A 21603-nucleotide genomic window follows, 5' to 3' on the forward strand; every position below is an offset into this window, starting at 1 on the left:
TATCAACTTTTTTGTGACCCAGCTGTTGCTGTCATTCACCTCTGCACTCCTAACTCAGGGTTTGTCTACACAGGGGCACTCAGGAAAATTAATCCAAATTAACTAAGGGCATAGATTAAAAATGGATTAGTTTAACTGCATTAAACTATGGTGTCGACACTTTCGTTCAGAATTAAAGTGGTCTTGAATTAAGCTAAATCTAGTTAAGGCCACTTTAATTCTGAATGAGAGTGTCCACACAAGGGATTAATGCAGTCATACTAAGGGTTTATCTACACTGTGCCACAGTGTGTGCTACAGGGGCGTGGCAATCTAACTGCACTGTGTGAACACTGGTGGTGTGAACTAAAAAGTATCTAATCCAAGCAGGGCAGATGCAACCATTTAGGCGACCTAGGCAGTCGCCTCGGGCGTTAGGATTTGGGGGGCGGCATTTTCTTCAGCAGCAACCGCGGTGGCCTGATCTTTGGCTGCCCCAGTCGCCGCTGGCATTTAGGCAGAGGGAGCTGGGGCAGAGGAGCGCGGGGAGGGCCGCCTGCTGCAAGTAAGGGGGGGGTGGCACTCAGGGGAACTCCCCGCCCCAGCTCACCCCTGTCCCACCTCCTCCCCGAGCATGCCGTGGCTGCTTCACTGCTTCCGCCTCCCAGGCTTGTGGCACCTAAGCTGATTGGTGCCGCAAGCCTGGGAGGCAGGAGAAGTGAAGCAGCAATGGCGTGCTCGGGGAGGAGTGGGGCGGGGGTGCCTCAGGGAGGAGGGTAGGGAGCTGCCGTGGGTGGGGGGTGCCTCAGGGCAGGGGCTCGGGGACAGGGGAGGGCACAAGGTGGAAGTTTCGTCTAGGGCGCGAAACATCCTTGCATTGGCCCTGAATCCAAGTTAATGTAGTCTTCTTTGCTAGGGTTGCCAACCCTCCCGGACTGGCTGAGATTCTCCTGGAATCAGGCTCGATCTGCCGGAGACTACAGAAGCCAATCCGGGAGATTTTAGACGCTAAAAGTCTGGTGGTGCAGCAGGGCAAAGGCAGGCTCCCTACCTGTCCTGACTCTGCGCGGCTCCCAGAGGCAACCAGCATGTCCAGCTCCTAAGCACAGGGGTGTCCAGGACATCTCTGCACGCTGCCCCTGCCTCAAGCGTCGACTCTGCAGGGACAATTTGCAGTGCCTCCTGGCCACCCCTGAGCCTAGGGCCAGACAGGCCGGCTGCTTCCCAGGCAAAGCTCTCCCGAGGATTCAGGGGGCCTGCGGCAAAGTAATTTGGGGGGGCCTCTTCCATAAAAAGAGTTGCAATACTATAGAATACTATATTCTCATGGGGGCCTGTCATGGTATAATTCCCCACTCTGAACCTTAGCGTCCAAAAGATGGGGTACCAGCATGAATTCCTCTAAGCTCAATTACCAGCTTAGTGCTTGTAGCGCTGCCACCAACCAGGAATTCCAGTGCCTGGTACACTCCTGTCCCCCAAAAAACCTTGCCTGGGGACCCCCAAGATCCTGTCCCTCTGGATCTTAACACAAGGAAAGTAAACCCTTTCCCTCACTGTTGCCTCTCCCAGGCTTCCCCTCCCTGGGTTACCCTGGAAGATCACTGTGATTCAAACTCCTTGAATCTTAAAACAGAGAAGAAAATTCACCTTCCCCCCTCCTTCTCGCTCCCCCTCCCAGACTCTCCCTGAGAGAGAAAGTAATCCTAATACAGAGAGAAAATTAACCTTTCTCTCCCCCTTCCCTCCTTTCTCCCCACCAATTCCCTGGTGGATCCAGACCCAGTCCCCTGGGGTCTCACACCAGAATAAAAAAACAATCAGGTTCTTAAACAAGAAAAGCTTTTAATTAAAGAAAGAAAAAACAGTAAAAATTATCTTTGTAAATTTAAGATGGAATATGTTACAGGGTCTTTCAGCTATAGGCACTGGGAATACCCTCTCAGCCTAAGTATACAAGTACAAATTAAAATCCTTTCAGCAAAATACAAATTTGAACTCCTTCCAGCCAAATACACATTTTCAAATAAAGAAAACAACCATAAGCCTAACTTGCCTTATCTAACTAGTACTCACTATTCTGGACATATAAGAGACTGTATCAAAGAGATTGGAGAGAAACCTGGTTGCACATCCGGTCACTCTCAGAACCCAGAGAGAACAACAACCAAACACTAACAGCACACACAAAAACTTCCCTCCCTCAAGATTTGAAAGTATCCTGTCCCCTGATTGGTCCTCTGGTCAGGTGACAGCCAGGCTCACTGATCTTGTTAACCCTTTACAGGCAAAAGAGACATGAAGTACTTCTGTTCTATTAACTCTTACTTATCTGTTTATGACAGGGCCCCTGCAGGCACTGCGGCAAATTGCCCCACTTGACCCCCCTCTGGGTGGCCCTGTTCCCAGGAGCTACCCGTGTTAAGTGCCACCTGGCTGGAGCCTGCACCCGCTCCTGCATGCACCCCAACCTGCTGTCCCATCCCTGAGCCCCCTCCTGCACCCAAGACCCCTCCCACATCTGACCTCTCTCCCAGAGCCCACACCCTGAACTCCCTCCTGCACCCCAACCCCCTGCTCCAGCCCGGTGAAAGTGAGTGAGGGTGCAGGAGAGCGAGCAACGGAGGGAGGGGGATGGAGGGAGTGCGTGGTGGCAGGGCCTCGGGGGGGGGGCTCAGGGAAGGGGTGGGGTAGGGGCAGAGCAAGGGTATTTGGGTTTGTGTGATTATAGAGTTGGCAACCCTATTCTTCGCCAGTGCCGCAGTTTCTGCTTTGACTGCTTCCGCACCTACCAGCTGGCTTCTCTGGCTGACTTCTCACCGCAGTTTTTCCACATACCAGGGAGTTGGTGTCCCGCTAACAGATACAGGATACAGTACTGAACATTTTTTCCCCTTGCTCCTTAAGCATTTTTGTTCACTTAAAAGTTGGAAACCTGACTCTGTGATGGGGTGGGGGTTGAGAGGCAGAATCCAGTTATGAGGCTTAATATAATGCTTATGACATACTCCATGGCATTTCACTTAACACAGAGGTGTCAGTTATTAGCAGCTTATGAGAGCCCCTTGATCTCTGTGACATTCATAAGTGGATACAACAGGCTTATGGAGCTGGTATAAAGTACTGTGAGCTAGGCTGTCTCACATCATCTCTGAAGTTAGCCCCTGGGAGAGGTACAAGAAGAAAGTGGTATGACACAAGGGGTGACCAGTCCAAATAAGTCCTAGCAAAGCTAGTGTAATAGATGTGTGCATGTTACAACCAACAGCAGTGTTGGAGTTCCAGTAATGGAACAGTGTTCAGTGATTAAATGCACAATAAAAACCTGAGAGCAGAGATCCTTAAGAGCCCTTAAAGGGACACTTAAGATAGACAGGAAACTTGTTTAAGTTATCAGTTACTCCTGAGCTGAAAACTAAAATAAATAAATTTGCTTTTTTTCACTGCTTTGTTTCCTTTCTGTGCTTCACTCAGCTTGAGAAATGGAACTATATGGCTCATTGGCTTCATTTTTAGTCCCTCTTGCATGGGGATTCACACCAGGCTGAAACACAAGCACTTTGAGTTTCTAACACTTCCTGAACTCCCTACGTCAAGAACAAGAAAATCCCTCACAAAACCATTTCGCTTCGTATTAGGATTTGTAACCATTCCTCTCATGAGCACCATTTTCTTTTGATAAAATCTAGTTTTGAATCATCACTGACACTCAAGATCTCAACTGGAGAGAGGCATGGTCTAGTGGTGTGAGCCATAAATTGACTTTTGATTTCAGCCCTGGCACTGAGAAAGCTAATTATGTCCATACTTCAAATTGCCTGCTAATTTTGAGTGTCTCTTTTGATTGGGAGTCCAACTGGATACCTAGTGTCTGACTTCTCATAACTGCTGTTGCTATTGAAATCAATTGGAGTTGAGGGTTCTTGGCATACACTGAGCAATCAGAGGGCTCAACTTCTCTGCCTCAGTTTCCCTATTGACTTCACTGCTTTCCTCCTCCTATTACTTTTCTCTCTTTGAAGAATCCTTCATTAGCATTCAGTTCAGACTGGTGAAAAGAGATCCACTGTGAACCATACAGTACTAAATTTGCATGTAAATAGCCAGCTAGATGTTTATCTAGTTATTTCCTGTCTGACTGAAATCCTGTTTTTCACCTTTGCTGTTGACCAATCTCTAGACACAGACTTTAAGAATTTAGTTTTCAGTGTATATACGTAACTCTTCACGAAACACACGTACAGATGTTGTATAATGATACTAGTGACCAGACTGGAACCAGCTTTTCTTTGAAACTTCACATGATACTCTTCGGTGAATTACAATATATGTACCAGATGCAGGAGATCCCTGTAACCCTTCTGTGCCCCCTCTGGGCCTCTTCCAGTTGGTACTAAGAGGTTCTTGGGTCGCAGTGTAGAAAGGCCAGTTAACATGGGAGAAACATGGGAAGATTTCTGTGGCTGTGGCTCAGTTGGGGGAAAGATCGCTTCTTCTGTAAGTTGTGGCACAAACCCTGTGAAAATCCAGAAGATTTCCAGGGACTGGCTGGCCTGTGTTGGAGAATGGTTAGACAATTTCCTCTGAATCTGGTATAGTAGTGGGAGTTCTTTGAGATTGGAATGAGGAGAAGGGAATGGTGAGAGCTGCTCCTGTGATTAAAGCGAGCAGAATTTGGTGCTCCCTGAAGGAATGGCGCTTAGGATTTAATCAATATAACGGTGGTACTATATTCAGGCTGTTAAACATAGACTGGCTGTTTTTTTTTTCACTTTTGAAGAAGCCCAGATTGTGTTTGGTTATTCTGAGAACTAACGTTACTAGACAGGGTCATGTAGCTGCTGGCCTGGGCCGGGTGGTGATGGCAGGGTTAATCCTCTGGGAGGTGACGATTAAAGTGTTCTTCATCAGGTGTTATTTTTCCAGTAAGCATGTTTTTCATTTGCAGATACTGTAGTATCGCTCCATCCACATGTTTTGGCAGCTTTCCAAGTGCCTGCAAGCTTTACTGTACAGTTACACATACTTCTGGCATGGAAAAGGACTGTGCTAGTTCCTCCAAAGAAAAAACACATTTGGAATCTGCCAAAGAAAAAGGAAATTACCAGTACAGCAGCTGGCATCTTTCCAAGCCCAAAGGGCCAGTGGTACCACTGTGAACCTAAAGGTAATATTCAGAATAGGTTCTGCGCATAATCTTTCTCTGCGTGAATTTGATTTTGGAAGGCAAGTTCGGGAGCAGACTGCCAGCTGTTAGTCTGGAAGAGTGGGTATTGGACCACCACCATAATATTGCTCAATGTTCTGTAGAAATCTAGCAAAAGAGAGTAAGTGTGGAAAGAATAAAATGTAACTCTTCTTTTGCTTTCAGGAGAGAGCACATTTTAAAGCGATAGTGTTGGTTTAAATTAGAGTTTTTAAAAGTTCTAACTGAGCTAACAGCACCTTACATTATTAAAAACAAACTTCAATATTTTTTAAATAACCCTCAGATTCTTATTTAATCATCTTGCATTCCTCTGAATTTGGACAATCCAAATAGGCTGGTCAACTTTATTTCAGACTCCAGTCAATGTGATACATCAGCAAAATAGTGCAGTGTTCAGGTTAGAAATATCTCAAAATCTTATAACAACAAACTGTTGTCACTGGAATGTTTTCTAATTCAATGGATACAAATCTATTCACTTTTATTCAATTTGGGTTTTGTAATCTAAAGTTCCACTAAAATGAAAACAATAACTTTAATTAGGTAATTAATTTAAAATGATTTAAATTTATGTCTGGGACTGCAGCTGTCTCTGGAGCTCCAGTTTTGTGATTTTTATAATAATTAATCTGTTTAATAAGGGGATTTTTTCTCCTGTTGCTCTGGAAGGTTCACATAAAGGGGAAACAGATTGTGCAGGGGAGAGTGATATAGACGAGAAAGGAAATTCCATCAAATGCACCAAGTAAATTTTTTTTCTTTAATTTTTCAGTTATAGTAACTGAAATTTTAAGACCAGGAGAGACCACTAACTAGTTTGAGCAGATGAAATTCAACATTGATAAGTGCAAAGTAATGCACATAGGAAAAATTATCCCAACTACTCATATGTAATGATGGGTTCTAAATTAGCTGTTGCGACTCTAGAAAGAAATGTTGGAATTATTGTGGATAGTCCTCTGAAAACTGCAGCAGCTGCAGTCATTGTGCAGCAGCAGTAAAAAAAGGCTAACAGAATGTTAGGAACTATTAGGAAAGTGATAGAAAATAAGAAATAAGATACCATAATGCCACTATATAAATACATGAGGCACCCATACTTTGAATACTGTATCCAGTGCTAGTTGTCCTGTCTCAAAAATTATAGAGACGCTCCCCGACTTCCGTTCCGGAATGCCTTGCGTAAGTCAAGTTTTACATAAGTTGGGAACGTATACCTGACGATTACGTGTGCAAAAAAAAAATAAAAAAAGCTTACGGAACTTATGGAACTTTTTCCGTAAGTCTGGATTTGCGTAAATTAGGTTTGCATAACTGCACATCTGTGGAATTGGAAAAGATTCAGAGAAGGGCAACAAAGATAGTCAAGGTTATGAAACAGCTTCCATATGAAGAAAGACTAAAAAGATTAGGGCTGTTCATCTTAGAAAAGAGACAATTAAGGGCGTATATGATAGAGGTCTATAAAAGCACATATGTGGGGAAATAGTGAATAGAGAAATGTTTGTTTACCCTTTTCCGCAATACAAAACCCAGTGGTTACCCAATGAAATTAATAGGCAGCAAATTTAATACAAAGAAAAGGAAGTATTTTTTCTCACAGTCCATAATTCACTTGTGGAAGTCATTGCCAAGGGATGTTGTGATGGCCAAAAGTATAACTGGGTTAAAAACAAACAGTACTAAACAAGTTCCAGGAGCATAGGTCCATCAGTGACTATGGGCCAAGATAGTCAGGGATGGAATGTCATGCTCAGGGTGACCTTAAACTTCTGACTGCCAGAAGCTAGGAGGGGAAAACAAGGTGGATCTCTCCAAAATTGTCTTTTTCTGTATGCTCCCCCTGAAGCTCTGGTATTGGTCACTATTGGAGATAGGATTCTAGGCTAGATGGACCATTGGTCTGACCCAGTAAGACTGAACTTATATTATGTTCACCTGCACAACACAGGCAACTTACAACCCACCCACTAATTCCTACATCCAGCCTAAATCTGTTGCCAACTCTTGTGATTCTATCATATACCTCCCAACATGTGTGTGTTGTTTTTTTTTTTAAGCCATAGCTGCTGGAGTCATGAGATTACATGAAAACATCTTACTTTATTAATGAGAGAGCTGTTTCTAGCTTTCATTTTTGTGGAGAAAAGCTTAAGAATACAAACAATGAAGGCTCACAAACCAAAAGGCAAATAAAAAGCCGTTTAAAAAAAATTCATACTCTTTTGGGGCTTGATTCATGATTTTTTGAATCCCTGTGATTGACAACACCGGCACTGTGACGTCCTACGTGAGGTATTGTTGGAGCAGGGAAAAGTGGTCAGGAATCTTTTGGGTTTTATTCATAGCTCTGCCATTGACTTCAATCCTGGAAAAATTCTTTCATCCTTACAATGGCATCTTCATCCATTAACAGGTTTAATATTTATATCATACTGTCAGGTATAGTTAATGTTTGTAAAATGCTTTCTGATTCACACTTAAAAGATGCTTAGAAGTGCTTAAATATCACTATTATCTGGATTTTTATGCAAAAGGTAGGGAAGAATGCTCACATTATTTCTTAGCAGGGTTCCATGCTCAAATCTCTTTAAAAGAAATAAATTTAAAAGAACAAATTGACCCTTTCAGATTGTGCTCTGGTTACTCAACTATGTAATAATGAAAGTATTGCATTCAGATTGCTTCACTCAAAAAATACACTCTATACAGTGGGTTTATTGCTTCAGTCATTGAAGTGGGTTTATTTTTTATACAATAAAGAGCTTGCTTTCAAATGAGACTTGGAATTTTGGTGAACAATTTCACTGAAAGTTTCAAAGGAGAGGAAATCAGCCTATTTGTACAGGCAAATCAGTTAATTTCCACTTTCAAATGGGAACTAGATACATAGCTTTCGCTACACGTTTTGGACATGCAATTACTAGTTGGTAAGTGCAAATCCAGGCCCACCCATTTCCTCCGGCTGCAAAATGGGTAAATACTTCCTTTAATTTCAGCTGGTAGCAACAGTGTTTGGAAGGAAGGGGTAAGTGCAAATATCTGCTGCTCAACTTTCGAGCAACAGTCAGAAGTCTTAATCTCTTACTTAGAAAAAGGGGACTGAATACCATGAACATCATCCACATCTAATCTCCTTTCTTACTCTCTTCATTCCTTTTGTTTGTCTTCAGAAGTTCCTTCACCACCTATGCCTTCCCAATGACAGAGGCACAGCAGTTCTGCCAAAATCGTTAAGTCTAGAACCTTTGCAGACTGGAAATTTACCTCTTCTTCATAACCAACATTCTGTGGTGGCAGCCTTCTTCTCTAGTTAACGTCTTTGTGGAAATGAAGAGCAATCCTATGAAGCTGTTCCTGTGGCTCTTGCTGCTCATCTCTGATGTTTTGGCTTTCAGAACTGAGAAACCTGTTGGAGAAAGGGCTGTTGAGCTAATGAAGCAAGCCCCTCTAATTGATGGGTATGTAGAATGTTTTTTTTTTTTTTCAATACATCTTGGTAACATTCATTAACAGGGTTAATATTTCTAAAATGGTGGCCAAAAGATAAGATATCCTTAGGTATTCAATATACCCAATGTGAAGGCATGGAAGGTAGATGGATCAAGACCATCAAGTTATGTAGCTAGTAGACTAAGAAAGGGTTCTGTAGGGACTATGGGGAGATGCTAAGTAACATGTAATAAAATATATATTTTTTTGTTTGGAGAAGAGTTACATCAAATAGCTTGAAAACCAGCCAAAAACCTTTAATTCATGCCTTCCTATATACCATCAAAAAACACCTTCGTTTCCTTACACACACACATTTAAGACTAGCAAAGCATATTAAATATAACTGTACTTTATAGTGAACGTCCTAGATCACTTACGAGATGCAACAAGAAAACCAACCATTCACCACAAATTATTGAAAATCTGAAAAATATGGGTCTAGCAAACTGAACACTTCAATGGTAGGTTTTCAGGTTCAATCCTTGTAAACAAATACTGGTGTATTTTAAGCCCCCACACTTATCCTCTACCTGTTACAATGAGAGACTAAGCACTAAATCCTGTAAACCCTGAGCACAGGGCTGGATTAACTCTCCTGTGGATCTGAGGCTATTAGATTTTGGGTTTGGGGGTTTGGAGTGGGGGAATGGGATCAGGGCTGGGGCAGGGGATTAGGGTGTGGGGAGGGGTGCAGCTCCAGCATGGGGGGGTGGGCTCTGGGGTGGGTCCAGGGGTGGGGCAGGAGATTAGGGTGCGGGGAGGGGTGCAGCTCCAGCTTGGGGGGGTGGGCTCTGGGGTGGGTCCATAGTGGCCAGGGGGGCTCCAGGGAGGAAGTGTATGTGGTGGGGACAGAAACAGCACATGCAAGGAGGGGAATCCCTACTCCAGAGGCGTTACCTTGTCACCTGGCTTGGCCAGCTGGTCATCCAACTGCCCCCCGGTCCCCTCTCCAGTGCTGCTGCTCGCCTGCCTGCCTGCCGCCTCCATTAGCCCAGCTGGCGCTCAGCAGATCAGGTGGGAATCCAAACCCTGTGCATGGCGCCCTCTTTGGCAGGGGCCCGAATGGCCCACCCCGGACTTGATCCAGGAACTTAAAGGAAAAGGGGTCATTCTAGCACTCAAATACTATTGTGCTGTTGTGATGCTGAGAAACCCTGGTCTGTCCATGGGCAGGATCAAACTGGGGACCTCTGGAGCTTAGTGCCTGAGCAGTTAGCTGAGGGGTGTGGGTTGCAGGCTCTGCCTTGGAAGTGCTTACCTCGGGCAGCTCCTGGTCAGTGGTACAGCAAGGCTAAGACAGGATCCCTGCCTGTCCTGGCTCCGCGCTGTTCTGCTCTCCGAGGTGGCTGGCATGCCTGGCACCTAGGCAGAGGGGCCAGGCCGCTCTGCGCAGTGCATGCTGCCCGTCCCCACAGGCGCTGCCCCCACAGCTCCCATTGGCTGCAGTACCTGGCCAATGGAAGCTGCGGAGCCGGTGCTGGGGGCCTGGGCAGCATGCAGAGATTCCCTGAACACCCCTCACCTAGGGGCTACAGGGGCACAGTGATGAGCTGGCGCTCATGGCTCCAGCCCGGGGTTGGGGCAAGCGCTGAGGTTTGGGACTGGTGTCCAGCTGGCAGCGCAGAGTCTTGCCATGGGCTGCATGAAAAGAAAAAGTGGGCAGCATCTGGCCTGCAGGCCTTTGGGGCCCCCCTTAGCACAAGGCCTTGGACTGCAGCTCCTCAAGTCCCTGTATTAATCCAGCCCTGCCTGAGCAGCACAACCAATTCTGACTTCACCCTGGGCTCTAAATGCAGAGGCCCATCCATTGTTGCACGTCAGTGGATCTTAGCAGATTCTCAAGATCAGAGATGTAAGCAGCACCTGTGGCATAGCATTTTTGTCTCATTGCATTAGCTTATCACTCTGAAGACATTTTCAATTTGAATTAAAAGGCTATTTATAAACTCCTTTGGATCAAGTTGCATTAGTCTTCAGGGGGAATTCCAGCATTTATCTACTTTTGTGTTATGCAATTTTACCATCTCCTTTCTATAGTTTTATGATACCCTTCTTTAGTTTACTTCCTTATGTATATGTTTATAAAGCAGGCAGCATGATATGAGAGCATGCTCAGGCAGCTCAGAGGAACATTGTTTGTGTTGAGTCTGACTTCATCCAGGAACAGAAAGGAAAGGGGTCACTCTGGCATTCAATTACTATTGTGCTGTAACTCAAATAAAATTTGAAAATCCAACTTGCCTGCCAATAGCATGGCTGCTATTTGCAGATCCAACATCTGAAGAGAGAGAGTGGAGATGGGAATAGAGCTAGAAGAAAAAGGTGGAAAGGGGGGCTTGTGAGAGAAACTTCAGCATCAAAGAATGAAAGGGGAAAAACCTTCAGGACAGCAGAAAAAAAGATCTGTGAGGAATGAAATTTGTTACAGAAAGTGAGGCTCCAAACAAACCTCACTGTGAGGCAGTGCTTAAAGTGGTCTGAGGAAAGTGGGTGGGGTTTATTATAATTTGGGAGCAATAGCTTTGGGAAGACAGGGCTGGCCTTAGGGAAAATGGCACCCTGGCTGAACTTGCATTTTGGTGCCCCTCATTGTCCCTGGTCCCCACCCTCCCGTCCCCCCCAACACCTGCACCTCCCTCCTGCCCCCTAATCCTTGCACTTAGCCCCTTTCATTCCAACTCCCGAACCTCTCTCCTGTGCCCCCTTCACCCCTGCACTGTGCCCCCTTTACTCCAACCCCTGCACTCCCACCCTGTGCCCCTAATCCCTGCACTCGGCCCCTTTCACCGCAAACCCTGAACCTCTCTCCTGTGCCCCCTTCATCCCAACTCCTGCACTCCCCTCCTGTGCCCCAACTTCTGCACTGTGCCTCCTTCACACCTACCCCCTGTACCTCTCTCCTGCCCCCCTAACCCTTGCACCCCCTTCCTGCACCCACGTGGGAAAACTGACCCACCTGGATGCACAACATGACGGGATGTTGGATGGGATGCGATCTGAGTTACTGCAGAGAATTCTTTCCTGAGTGCTGGCTGGTGAGTCTTGCCCACATGCTCAGGGTTTAGCTGATTGCCATATTTGGGGTCGGGAAGGAATTTTCCTTCAGGGCAGATTGGAAGAGGCCCTGGAGGTTTTTCGCCTTCCCCTGCAGCGTGGGGCATGGGTCACTTGCTGGTGGATTCTCTGCAGCTTGAGGTCTTCAAACCACAATTTGAAGACTTCAATAACTCGAACATAGGTTAGGGGTTTGTTATAGAAGTGAATGGGTAGAGTTCTGTGGCCTGCTTTGTGCAGGAGGTCAGACTAGATGATCATATTGGTCTCTTCTGACCCTAAAGTCTATGAGTCTAAAGCAGCTGGCACTGCTGGCGGCTCCCCCACTGGACTGCTGCTGCTCTGCCCTGTGCACCCCCTGGGCTGCATAAGGGGAGGGCAGGGAAGCAGCAGCTGCTGATGCCTCAGCACAGCCCAGGTGGGGAAGTGACCTGAATACAGGGAGCCCAGGTGCTGTGTGTGTGTGTGTGTGAGTGAGTGAGAGAGAGAGAGAGACACACACACACACAGTGGGTGTTATGTTGAGGGGAATGTGTGTATGCCTGAGTGTAGGAGTGCGCTGTCTCTTTAAGAATGCACTCAGGGCCAGGAGCATGAAGGCTCCTGTTCAGACACAAGCAGCCCCCAGGAGCGTCAGACCCAGAGAGGCAGCAGTGCATACACAGATTCCCCCTGTCCCCTCACCCCAGCTCAGTGGAAATCAGGTGCATGGATGAAGGGGACACCTCGACATCAATCCTCCCTCCTCCCCCGACACCAGCAGACAGGAGGATGCTCCCAGTCCATAGTGGCCAGGGGGGCTCCAGGGAGGAAGTGTATGTGGTGGGGACAGAAACAGCACATGCAAGGAGGGGAATCCCTACTCCAGAGGAGTTACCTTGTCACCTGGCTTGGCCAGCTGGTTATCCAACTGCCCCCCGGTCCCCTCTCCAGTGCTGCTGCTCGCCTGCCTGCCTGCCGCCTCCATTAGCCCAGCTGGCCCTCAGCAGATCAGGTGGGAATCCAAACCCTGTGCATGGCGCCCTCTTTGGCAGGGGCCCGAATGGCCCACCCTGGACTTGATCCAGGAACTTAAAGAAAAAGGGGTCACTCTAGCACTCAAATACTATTGTGCTGTTGTGATGCTGAGAAACCCTGGTCTGTCCATGGGCAGGATCAAACTGGGGACCTCTGGAGCTTAGTGTATGAGCTGTTAGCTAAGGCTGTAGAGCAGATTCATTTATCTCTTTAAGGCCTGGTCTACACTGGGGGGCTGGGGGAGATCAACCTAAGATACGCAGCTTCATCAACAACGAGAATAGCATAGCTGAAGTCGACGTATCTTAGATCGACTTATCTCGTGTCCTCACGGCACGGGGTTGACTGCCGCCGCTCCCCCGTCAACTCCGCTTCCGCCTCTCACCCATGATGGAGTGCAGGAGTCGACGGCAGATAAATCGATCCCCGCTAGATCGATCACTACCCGCCGATTTGGTGGGTAGGGTAGACGTACCCTCGGCACTACTAGATGGGACAGAATGCCACACCCAGGAGGTGTGTGGGTTACACTAACTCAAATAAAATTCTAAAATCAAACTTGCCTGCCAATAGTATGGCTGCTATTTGCAGATCCAACATATGAAGAGAAAGCGTGGAGATGTGATGAGAGCTAGAAGAATAAGATGGAAAGAGGGGCTTGTGCCGTGGTGAGCTGCCAAAATCTTAGGAATCGGTTCCCTACAGGTTCTTCAGCAGCACTTTGGCGGTGAATCCTTCACTTGCTCCGGGTCTTCGGTGGCACATTGGCAGCGGGTCCTTCAGTGCTGCCGAAGACCCGGAGCGAGTGAAGGATGCACGACTGAAGTGCTGCTGAAGATCCAGAGTGAGTGAAGGACCCGCCGCCGAAGTGCCGCTGAATCATAGAATCATAGACTATCAGGGTTGGAAGGGCCTTCAGGAGCTCATCTAGTCCAACCTCATGCTCAAAGCAGGACCAATTCCGAACTAAATCATCCCAGCCAGGGCTTTGTCAAGCTTGACCTTAAAAACCTCCAAGGAAGAAGATTCCACCACCTCCCTAGGTAACCCATTCCAGTGCTTTACCACCCTCCTAGTGAAAAAGTTTTTCCTATTATCCAACCTAAACCTCCCCCACTGCAACTTGAGACCATTACTCCTTGTTCTGTCATCAGGTACCACTGAGAACAGTCTAGATCCATCCTCTTTGGAACTCCCTTTCAGGGAGTTGAAAGCAGCTATCAATGCCCCCCCCCTTCTGTTCTGCAGACTAAACAATCAGAGTTCCCTCAGCCTCTCCTCATAAGTCATGTGCTCCAGACCCCTAATCATTTTTGTTGCCCTCCGCTGGACTCTTTCCAATTTTTCCACGTCCTTCTTGTAGTGTGGGGCCCAAAACTGGACACAGTACTCCAGATGACGCCTCACCAATGTCGAATAGAAGGGAATGATCACATCCCTCGATCTGCTGGCAATGCCCCTACTTATACAGCCCAAAACGCTGTTAGCCTTCTTGGCAACAAGGGCACACTGTTGATTCATATCCAGCTTCTCATCCACTGTAACCCCTAGGTCCTTTTCTGCAGAACTGCTGCCTAGCCACTCAGTCCCTAGTCTGTAACAGTGAATGAGATTGTTCCTTGTCCTTGTTGAACTGCACTTGTCCTTGTTGAACCTCATCAGGTTCTTTTGGCCCAATCCTCTAATTTGTCTAGGTCCCTCTGTATCCTATCCCTACCCTCCAGCGTATCTACCACTCCTCCCAGCTTAGTGTCATCTGCAAACTTGCTGAGAGTGCAGTCCACACCATCCTCCAGATCATTAATGAAGATATTGAACAAAACCGGCCCCAGGACTGACCCTTGGGGCACTCCACTTGATACCGGCTGCCAACTAGACATGGAGCTGTTGATCACTACCCATTGAGCCTGACGATCTAGCCTGCTTTCTGTCCATCTTATAGTCCATTCATCCAGCCCATACTTCTTTAACTTGCTGGCAAGAATACTGTGAGAGACCGTATCAAAAGCTTTGCTAAAGTCAAGGAATAACACATCCACTGCTTTCCCCTCATCCACAGACCCAGTTAGCTCCAAACAAACCTCACTGCGAGGCAGTGCTTAAAGTGGTCTGAGAAAAGTGGGTGGGGTTTATCATAATTTGGGAGCAGTAGCTTTGGTAAGATGGTGGTTTAAGTGTACCCCTCAGCCACTCAACCTGATTCAATTTTTTTTTGCCACATTTGCAACCTCTCCAGTCTCTAGAGAACTGTTGCAAGGGTGTTGGCAGTTAACTTTCAAGGGGAACTAAAAGTAGATAGATAAACATTAGGAAAGGACAAGCTTGTTTGTATCATTAATGCTATTTATTTTACTACTTAGGCACAATGACCTTCCATTACAACTGAGGATATTGTACCAAAACAGACTAAGTAAAATCAACTTAAAAATTCTCAACACCACATTCACAAACATTCAGAAACTTCAGTCTGGCCATGTCGGAGCTCAGGTATGTACTGTTGGTGCTATGATGTGGATCTCTTAGAATATTTATACTGATCGTTCTACAGATGGATCTGAGCAAAATCCAGACACATCCAGATTTTGGATATGCCATAGTTTAGAAGAGGTGTTTCAGATCTGGGATTTTGATTCAGCCCATGATAGAAAAAAGGGAAAACTGCATGGCTACAGAAGCTTTCATATATTTGCATTTGCCAGACTTTAAAATGCCTTTGCAGAATCCAGCTCCTCTTATCTAAAATGTTATGTATTATTTTTACAGCAACTGAATTAAAAAGTTGTCATAGCCTCCTGACCTTGGAAGACTGTGTGAGTGATTGGGGTTGCTAAGAGCCTATTATCAGAGAGTGTGCCCCTAGTCAGATTAGGTGTTCCTTTGGGATTTCCCAGTGATGAAAACTCCCCAACAAATTGCCAAGAGGAAGTGGTTTTATTTATGATTCTGCTGATAATGAGGTCCATGAACTTGTTGTTTGGCCCATCAATGTCTCTTTTTCAGTTTTGGTCAGTGTATGTTCTGTGCAGCGCTCAGAACAAGGATGCTGTGCGTCTGACCCTAGAGCAGATTGATGTTGTCAAGAGGATGTGTCAAATCTATCCAGAACTTGAACTTGTTAATACTTCTCAAGGTGATACTTTTTTTAAAATGAAAATGTTTCTTTAATGAGATTGCAGGAGGGAACATATGTGAGATGAAGTACTTGACATATCACAGATTGCATATTAAGAATGGTAATATTGACATTTATGGTTGTGAAATGATTATCTGCTGCTCAATGCAGATAGCTCTAAGTCTTTGTCTTCAATTTAGTGTGGCTTTTATCTTCCCTTTAAACTCCAGGTATTGCTGATAGTAAAAAGATAGCATGCTTGATTGGAATAGAAGGTGGCCATTCCATTGACAGCAGTCTCGCAACGCTAAGGATGTATTATGACCTGGGTGTTCGGTACATGTCTTTAACGCACACCTGCAATACTCCATGGTAACTGATGTGCACTTGTTTCTGTAATGCTTACTTTTCCAGTGCAAAGGGATGGCAGCTTTAAGATGGGCCAAAATTGGTTTGCACAATGTGGAAGACTGCTATCTGTGACTGGTGGTGGAGGAGCTGAAGGATGACTGATGTCCTTTGGATAGGTCCACTTGTTATGTGGTGGGTTGAAGAAGGAGAATGTGTCTGCCACTTGAGAGTTCATTGACATCATGGGATCTATTTTAGTTTGTTGGCAAAATAAATACAGGGAAGTCATCATCTCCATTGCTTTGTGAGAAAACTAGAGCAGGGTGTAACTGACACGTTTCTCTTTTGGAAGGAATGTTACTGAAACTGGTAAAAAGTTCATTGCAGGCAGGAAAGGCAGTAAGAAAGGGTTTTCTGGGTGACCCAGCTAACTTCATACTTTCCTTATTGGAGTGGTGAGTGCCGTGTGTGAATTCAGCTCTTGATGGCACTGGAGACTCTCCTCTTCGGCCAGCCCCAAGCACGTACCACATGTGTAGCTGTGAAGGCTTGTGTCCTGCAGGTGGGTGGGCTGGGGCTCGGTTCACATGCCTCCATATCACCTGTCCCACCTATTGCCTGTCCCACCTGCTGGCCAAGCACACCCCTCCTGTACATACCCAGTGAAGGAAGGATTTAGATCCCAAACTCTCCCTGTAAGAAGCAGATTGAGCCATCTCCTAGAAGACTTTGCTGTCATGCCTCCCTCCGCCACACTAGTGGTGATGAGCAATGCTTTTTTAACCCGCAGTTATACATCAGCCCTTACGTCTGCTTAGAGCCCCCCTCATCCTGCAGCTTCTTCTAGGGTCAGCCTTATGTCCTCTGTCCACAAATTGTCCAGCAAGGAAAATGTCATTGCCACATTCCTGTCATGGTGTGAGAGGCGTGCACACACTTTCAGGCTTAGGATTCTTTACTGAGGGAGCTAATTGTGATGTAGACATCTGACACTGGGAACTGCACTATGCCAGTTCTTTCCAAAAAGACCTTCTGAGCAGTAACGTTCTATGCTGGGTTCAAACTGGAGACCTAAATACCAAAGCCTGCAAATCATATTTCTAATTCCTGAATCACACAGACCCATATAGGGGTGAAGAACGGCTAACAGTAGAAAATGGCCCTGCATAATGCTGTTCCTTCCTACTGCTCTAGTTTTCACAAGTTGCCCTCCAGTTTCCTCTGTTTGGCTATTAATGCCAGCCTCAACATCCGGTATCCACTTCTTACAGAGCCATTGTCATATCTTTCTACACTGTCTCCATGGACATGGATTGTCCTTCTGGAATTGCTCCTGAAGACCACCACTCTCTGATTAGTCCTAAAGACTCACCTCTGCTGTAACACCCACAAGAAACAACTCATCAAAAGCATTCTTATTATATCATTTAAAAAGTAACCTGTGCCCAGGCTGCACTCAGGCCTAAGAATCACCACATTATTGCACTGCTGTAATTCTTTTTCCTCCTCACCCAAACTGGCCCTGGTCAGACGGCGTGGGTGCAATTTTAAATGTGAACTTAGTTTTGGTGAAAGATACCAGATTGATAGCCCTGAAGTCTGCTAGTGACCCCTAGAAGTGTTGCAGCATTAGACAGCATGCACTTCCTCAAAGTGCCTCACCCATGTGAACTAGTTCTGACCTGGAGGACGAATGTCTGGGAGTGAGATACAAGCATGACATTGCATGAATGAGAGCTATGCTTATCATCTTTAAACTCAGCTATATGACTTCAGGGTGAGGGTTTTTTACTGTGTTCATGTGAAATTTGATTGTTCGGATCTAACCCACTAGAATAATGCAATGGTTTCTTACGTGGTTTTTTTTTTTTTTGAAGGGCAGAATCTTCATCAAAGCAAGTACATAACTTTTATCCTAATGTGAATGGTCTGAGTTCATTTGGCAAAGTAAGAATCTCTCCTCAATGGCAACCTATGCAAACTTTTCTCTCATTAACACCTTCAAAGATTCTGCTCCTTTGCTTTTCAATAAATAAATAAATAAATAACTTGTGTCTTAAGAGATTTAATTACTATAAATTGTAGATGGCCTTGAGATGGGGGATTCAGAACTTAATAGTAGAGAGAGAGTAAAATATATAAAGAGACTGTGACTATATAGTCCTATAAAAACAACGAGGAGTCCGGTAGCACCTTAAACAGTAGCAGATTTATTTGGGCATAAGCTTTTGTGGATAAAAAAATCCCACTTCTTCAGATGCATGGAGTGAAAATTACAGATATGGGCATAAATACTATATCTGTACTTTTCACTCCATGCATCTGAAGAAGTGGGTTTTTTACCCACGAAAGCTTATGCCCAAATAAATCTGTTACTTTTTGAGGTGCCACTGGACTCCTCATTGTTTTTGTGGATATGGACTAACACGGCTACCCCTCTGATACATAGTCCTATAGTGCGTAATAAAAATTGTATTCTTACTGTATAATTCTATAGACTTTTTCCCGTCCTACAGAAAGGATTTCCCTCTACTAAACTGTCTATGTTCCGTCATTCCTCAGCCTTCTCTGTTTGTAGCAATTCAGTAAATGTCTACACAACCTTGTGCGTTGTGTCCCTATCAAATTCTGTAGAACTTTCCCAGAATGCGATATGTTGAGGGGCAGAGGGTGGGAGTATTCAGGACTTGAGGTACAGTAATAGGTTGCAGGAATTGATAAATGAAGATTAAGGCTAAGATTGTGTCACCGATATTTTTAGTAAAAGTCTCAGACAGGTCATGGGGGGGAAAAGGAAAAATTCATGGAAGCCGTGATCTGACTTTTACTAAAAATATCCAGGACAAAATGGGGATCTGTGGGTCCCCCCACTGCCTGAAGCCGGCAGCTGCGCAGGGGCTAGGAGCCGCCTGCAGCAGCTGGGGGCTGTGGGGTACCCTTGCTGCCTGCAGCTCTGGGTGTCCCCCTGCTGCCTGTGGGGGCCAGGAGTTGGGGGTGTCCCTGCCTCCTGTGTCAGCCGGGAGCTGTGGGGTACCCCTGCTGTCCGCAGCTCCAGGGGCCCTCAGTGGCCAAGAGCTCACTGCCACTGGGAGCTGTGGCATGCTGCCACTGCCTGTGGTGGCCAGGAGCTGTGGGGTTCCCCCGCTGCCCACGGTGGAGGGGATCTCAGGAGTTCCCCTGCCACCTGTGGCATCTGGGAGCTGCACGGTACACCACCACATGTGGTGGCTTGGCACTCTGGCATATGGCACTGGAAGCTGCACTGTGCCAGTTCTTTCCACGAACACCTTCTGAGCAGTAATGTTCTATGCTGGGTTCAAACTGGTGACCTAAATACCAAAGCCTGCAAATCATATTTCTAATTCCTGAGTCACACAGACCCTGCAGCTCCCGACCACTGCAGGCTGAAGTCACAGAAGTTGCTGGAAGTCACGGAAACTTGTAGAATTTTGCTATAAACTGTCCCAAATCCTGTGGTTCTTTAACTCAGTTTTCACTCGAACTTCAAATGAAGCTGTGGAAGTTTGCCTGAATAAGAACCTCAGGATTTGACATAATCCATTAAATAGCAGCTATAATATGTTCTTGACATTCCTGTTTCAAAATACTTCATAGCAGTGGTTCCATAGAATGAAGTACTATTTCTTTAAAGGGTGCCCAGGACAAATTGACTTCTAAAGCCTGATTGTGTTGCCATTAGAGATGGGCCAGAGAAATTTTAATATGGATTTTGAACTCCCTTTCCTCTCGCAAAAGAACTTCTGTGGTGGTTGGGTCCATGACTTAATCAAAGCCACCTCTATTTAAATATATATTTCTAAACCTGAAAGTAGAAGAATGTCGTCAGTGCTGGCTCAGTGCTCACAAAATACAGCACATAACACAGAAAATTGCAAAACTTGAGAAGCACAAATTTGGTTTGAAAATAGATTTCAGTCTTATTTCCAAGGCATTAACTTCAAAAGTAAATTAAATAAGTTTAAATTCATGACTTTGAGGTTCCCGTGCCCCTTTATTTTCAGCTATGTTTACAATTTTATCCTGAGAATAAAATTCTCTTCCTGACATTTCAAGTGTTCAGACCTCTGGGATGAGCAAACTGGGTTAAAGTTTCCTTTCAGAAGTGCATGCAAATCTGTTGGTTTCCATGAGTGTGGCAAGTGCTTATTTAAGGCATGAGTGACTTAGAATCTGGCAAAATGCAACAAATAATTTGGTAAATTAGTACAACTTTCCCACAGCTGTTTCAGAACACTGAAAACTCAAGGAATAAGAAACTGTAACATTTAGTATTAGCAGCAATACGTATTAGTGAAGTATACAGTATAAAGTGAATTATCAAGACCTATATATTTTATATATATGGCTGAGCTTTTAAAAATGTGATAACTGCAGTTAGCATTGAAAAAGGAGACTCTGTGATGTGCTAGTGTGTCCCCATTAGAGAAACGATTAGGAAGCCTATGCTAGCCACAAACAACACGCAAGTAGAGAGACCCATACCCACTTTTATGACAGCTGCAGAATGTAAGTATTTAGTCACATACATCTGCTAACCGATCTCCTTTAACAGAACACAATACTAATACTACTGTCTGTAAATCTGTATTAGGAAGTGGTGATGGAGATGAATCGCTTGGGGATGATGATAGATTTATCCCATACCTCAGACTCCACAGCAAGAATGGCTCTCCGGATCTCCAGAGCACCAGTCATTTTCAGTCATTCTTCAGCCTTCTCTGTTTGTAACCACTCAAGAAATGTTCCTGATGATATTCTTCAGAGTTTGGTGAGTGACTTGAAAAGATTTCACTCTTCTGGCCGGCCCAAGACAATCCTGTGCATACAGGATTCAAAGCGTACTTCTCTTCCTGTCATCTCAGAAGTCAGTTCACTCTTAATCATAAGCAGATTCTAAGCAATAAGTGAAGCATTTGCTCCTCAGGCTATGGCTTTGGGTTATATTCAGTATGTGACTGCAAAGGTGGAACAATTGCTGGCAAGTTGAAAAGAAATGCTTGCAATGAGAGGAGGCTGAATTGGTTTGACATGGTCACAGAAATAAATGGAGTTACGCTGACTTACACCAGCTGCGGATTGCATAAGAGACAGGGAGGCAGCAGCTTGTGTTCTCAACTGACCTTCACATGTAGAATGGCACTGACGGGCTGTAGATTGAGTTGCGTTCACATCCCTTGAGGGTGAGCATGACACAGGGTCCGTGAATAGCTGCTCACAATACGTCCCTCTATCTTTCAGAAAAGGAACAATGGAATTGTGATGGTGACTTTCTATAAAAAGGTGCTGGCCTGTGGAAGAGAGGTGGTGAATGTTGCAACGGTGGCAGGTTTGCATCTAATACAGTGCAGTTCTGAATAATGATTCC

The 21603-nt window shown here is 45.4% G+C and overlaps 1 protein-coding gene across 11 annotated transcripts in view; it reads left to right on the top strand.

The window, feature by feature from the left end:
- Positions 1–21603, top strand: part of LOC115660538 (dipeptidase 2-like) — a 37097-nt gene that overhangs the window by 8487 nt on the left and 7007 nt on the right. For 4 of the 11 annotated variants that reach the window (XM_030582026.1, XM_030582031.1, XM_030582030.1 and 1 more), the window contains 8 exons: positions 4928–5146; positions 8362–8649; positions 15115–15241; positions 15755–15884; positions 16097–16238; positions 18095–18164; positions 20830–21006; positions 21477–21564. In XM_030582026.1, the coding sequence (XP_030437886.1) occupies positions 8519–8649; positions 15115–15241; positions 15755–15884; positions 16097–16238; positions 18095–18164; positions 20830–21006; positions 21477–21564 (865 nt within the window). In that variant the 5' untranslated portion in view covers positions 4928–5146; positions 8362–8518. Of the gene's footprint in view, positions 1–4373; positions 4477–4927; positions 5147–8361; positions 8650–15114; positions 15242–15754; positions 15885–16096; positions 16239–18094; positions 18165–20829; positions 21007–21476; positions 21565–21603 lie in introns of those variants that run through there. The other 7 variants (XM_030582028.1, XM_030582034.1, XM_030582033.1 and 4 more) reach the window with 4 other exon arrangements.

Source organism: Gopherus evgoodei, chromosome 12 (assembly GCF_007399415.2).
Source record: "Gopherus evgoodei ecotype Sinaloan lineage chromosome 12, rGopEvg1_v1.p, whole genome shotgun sequence".
Taxonomy (NCBI): Eukaryota; Metazoa; Chordata; order Testudines; family Testudinidae; genus Gopherus; species Gopherus evgoodei.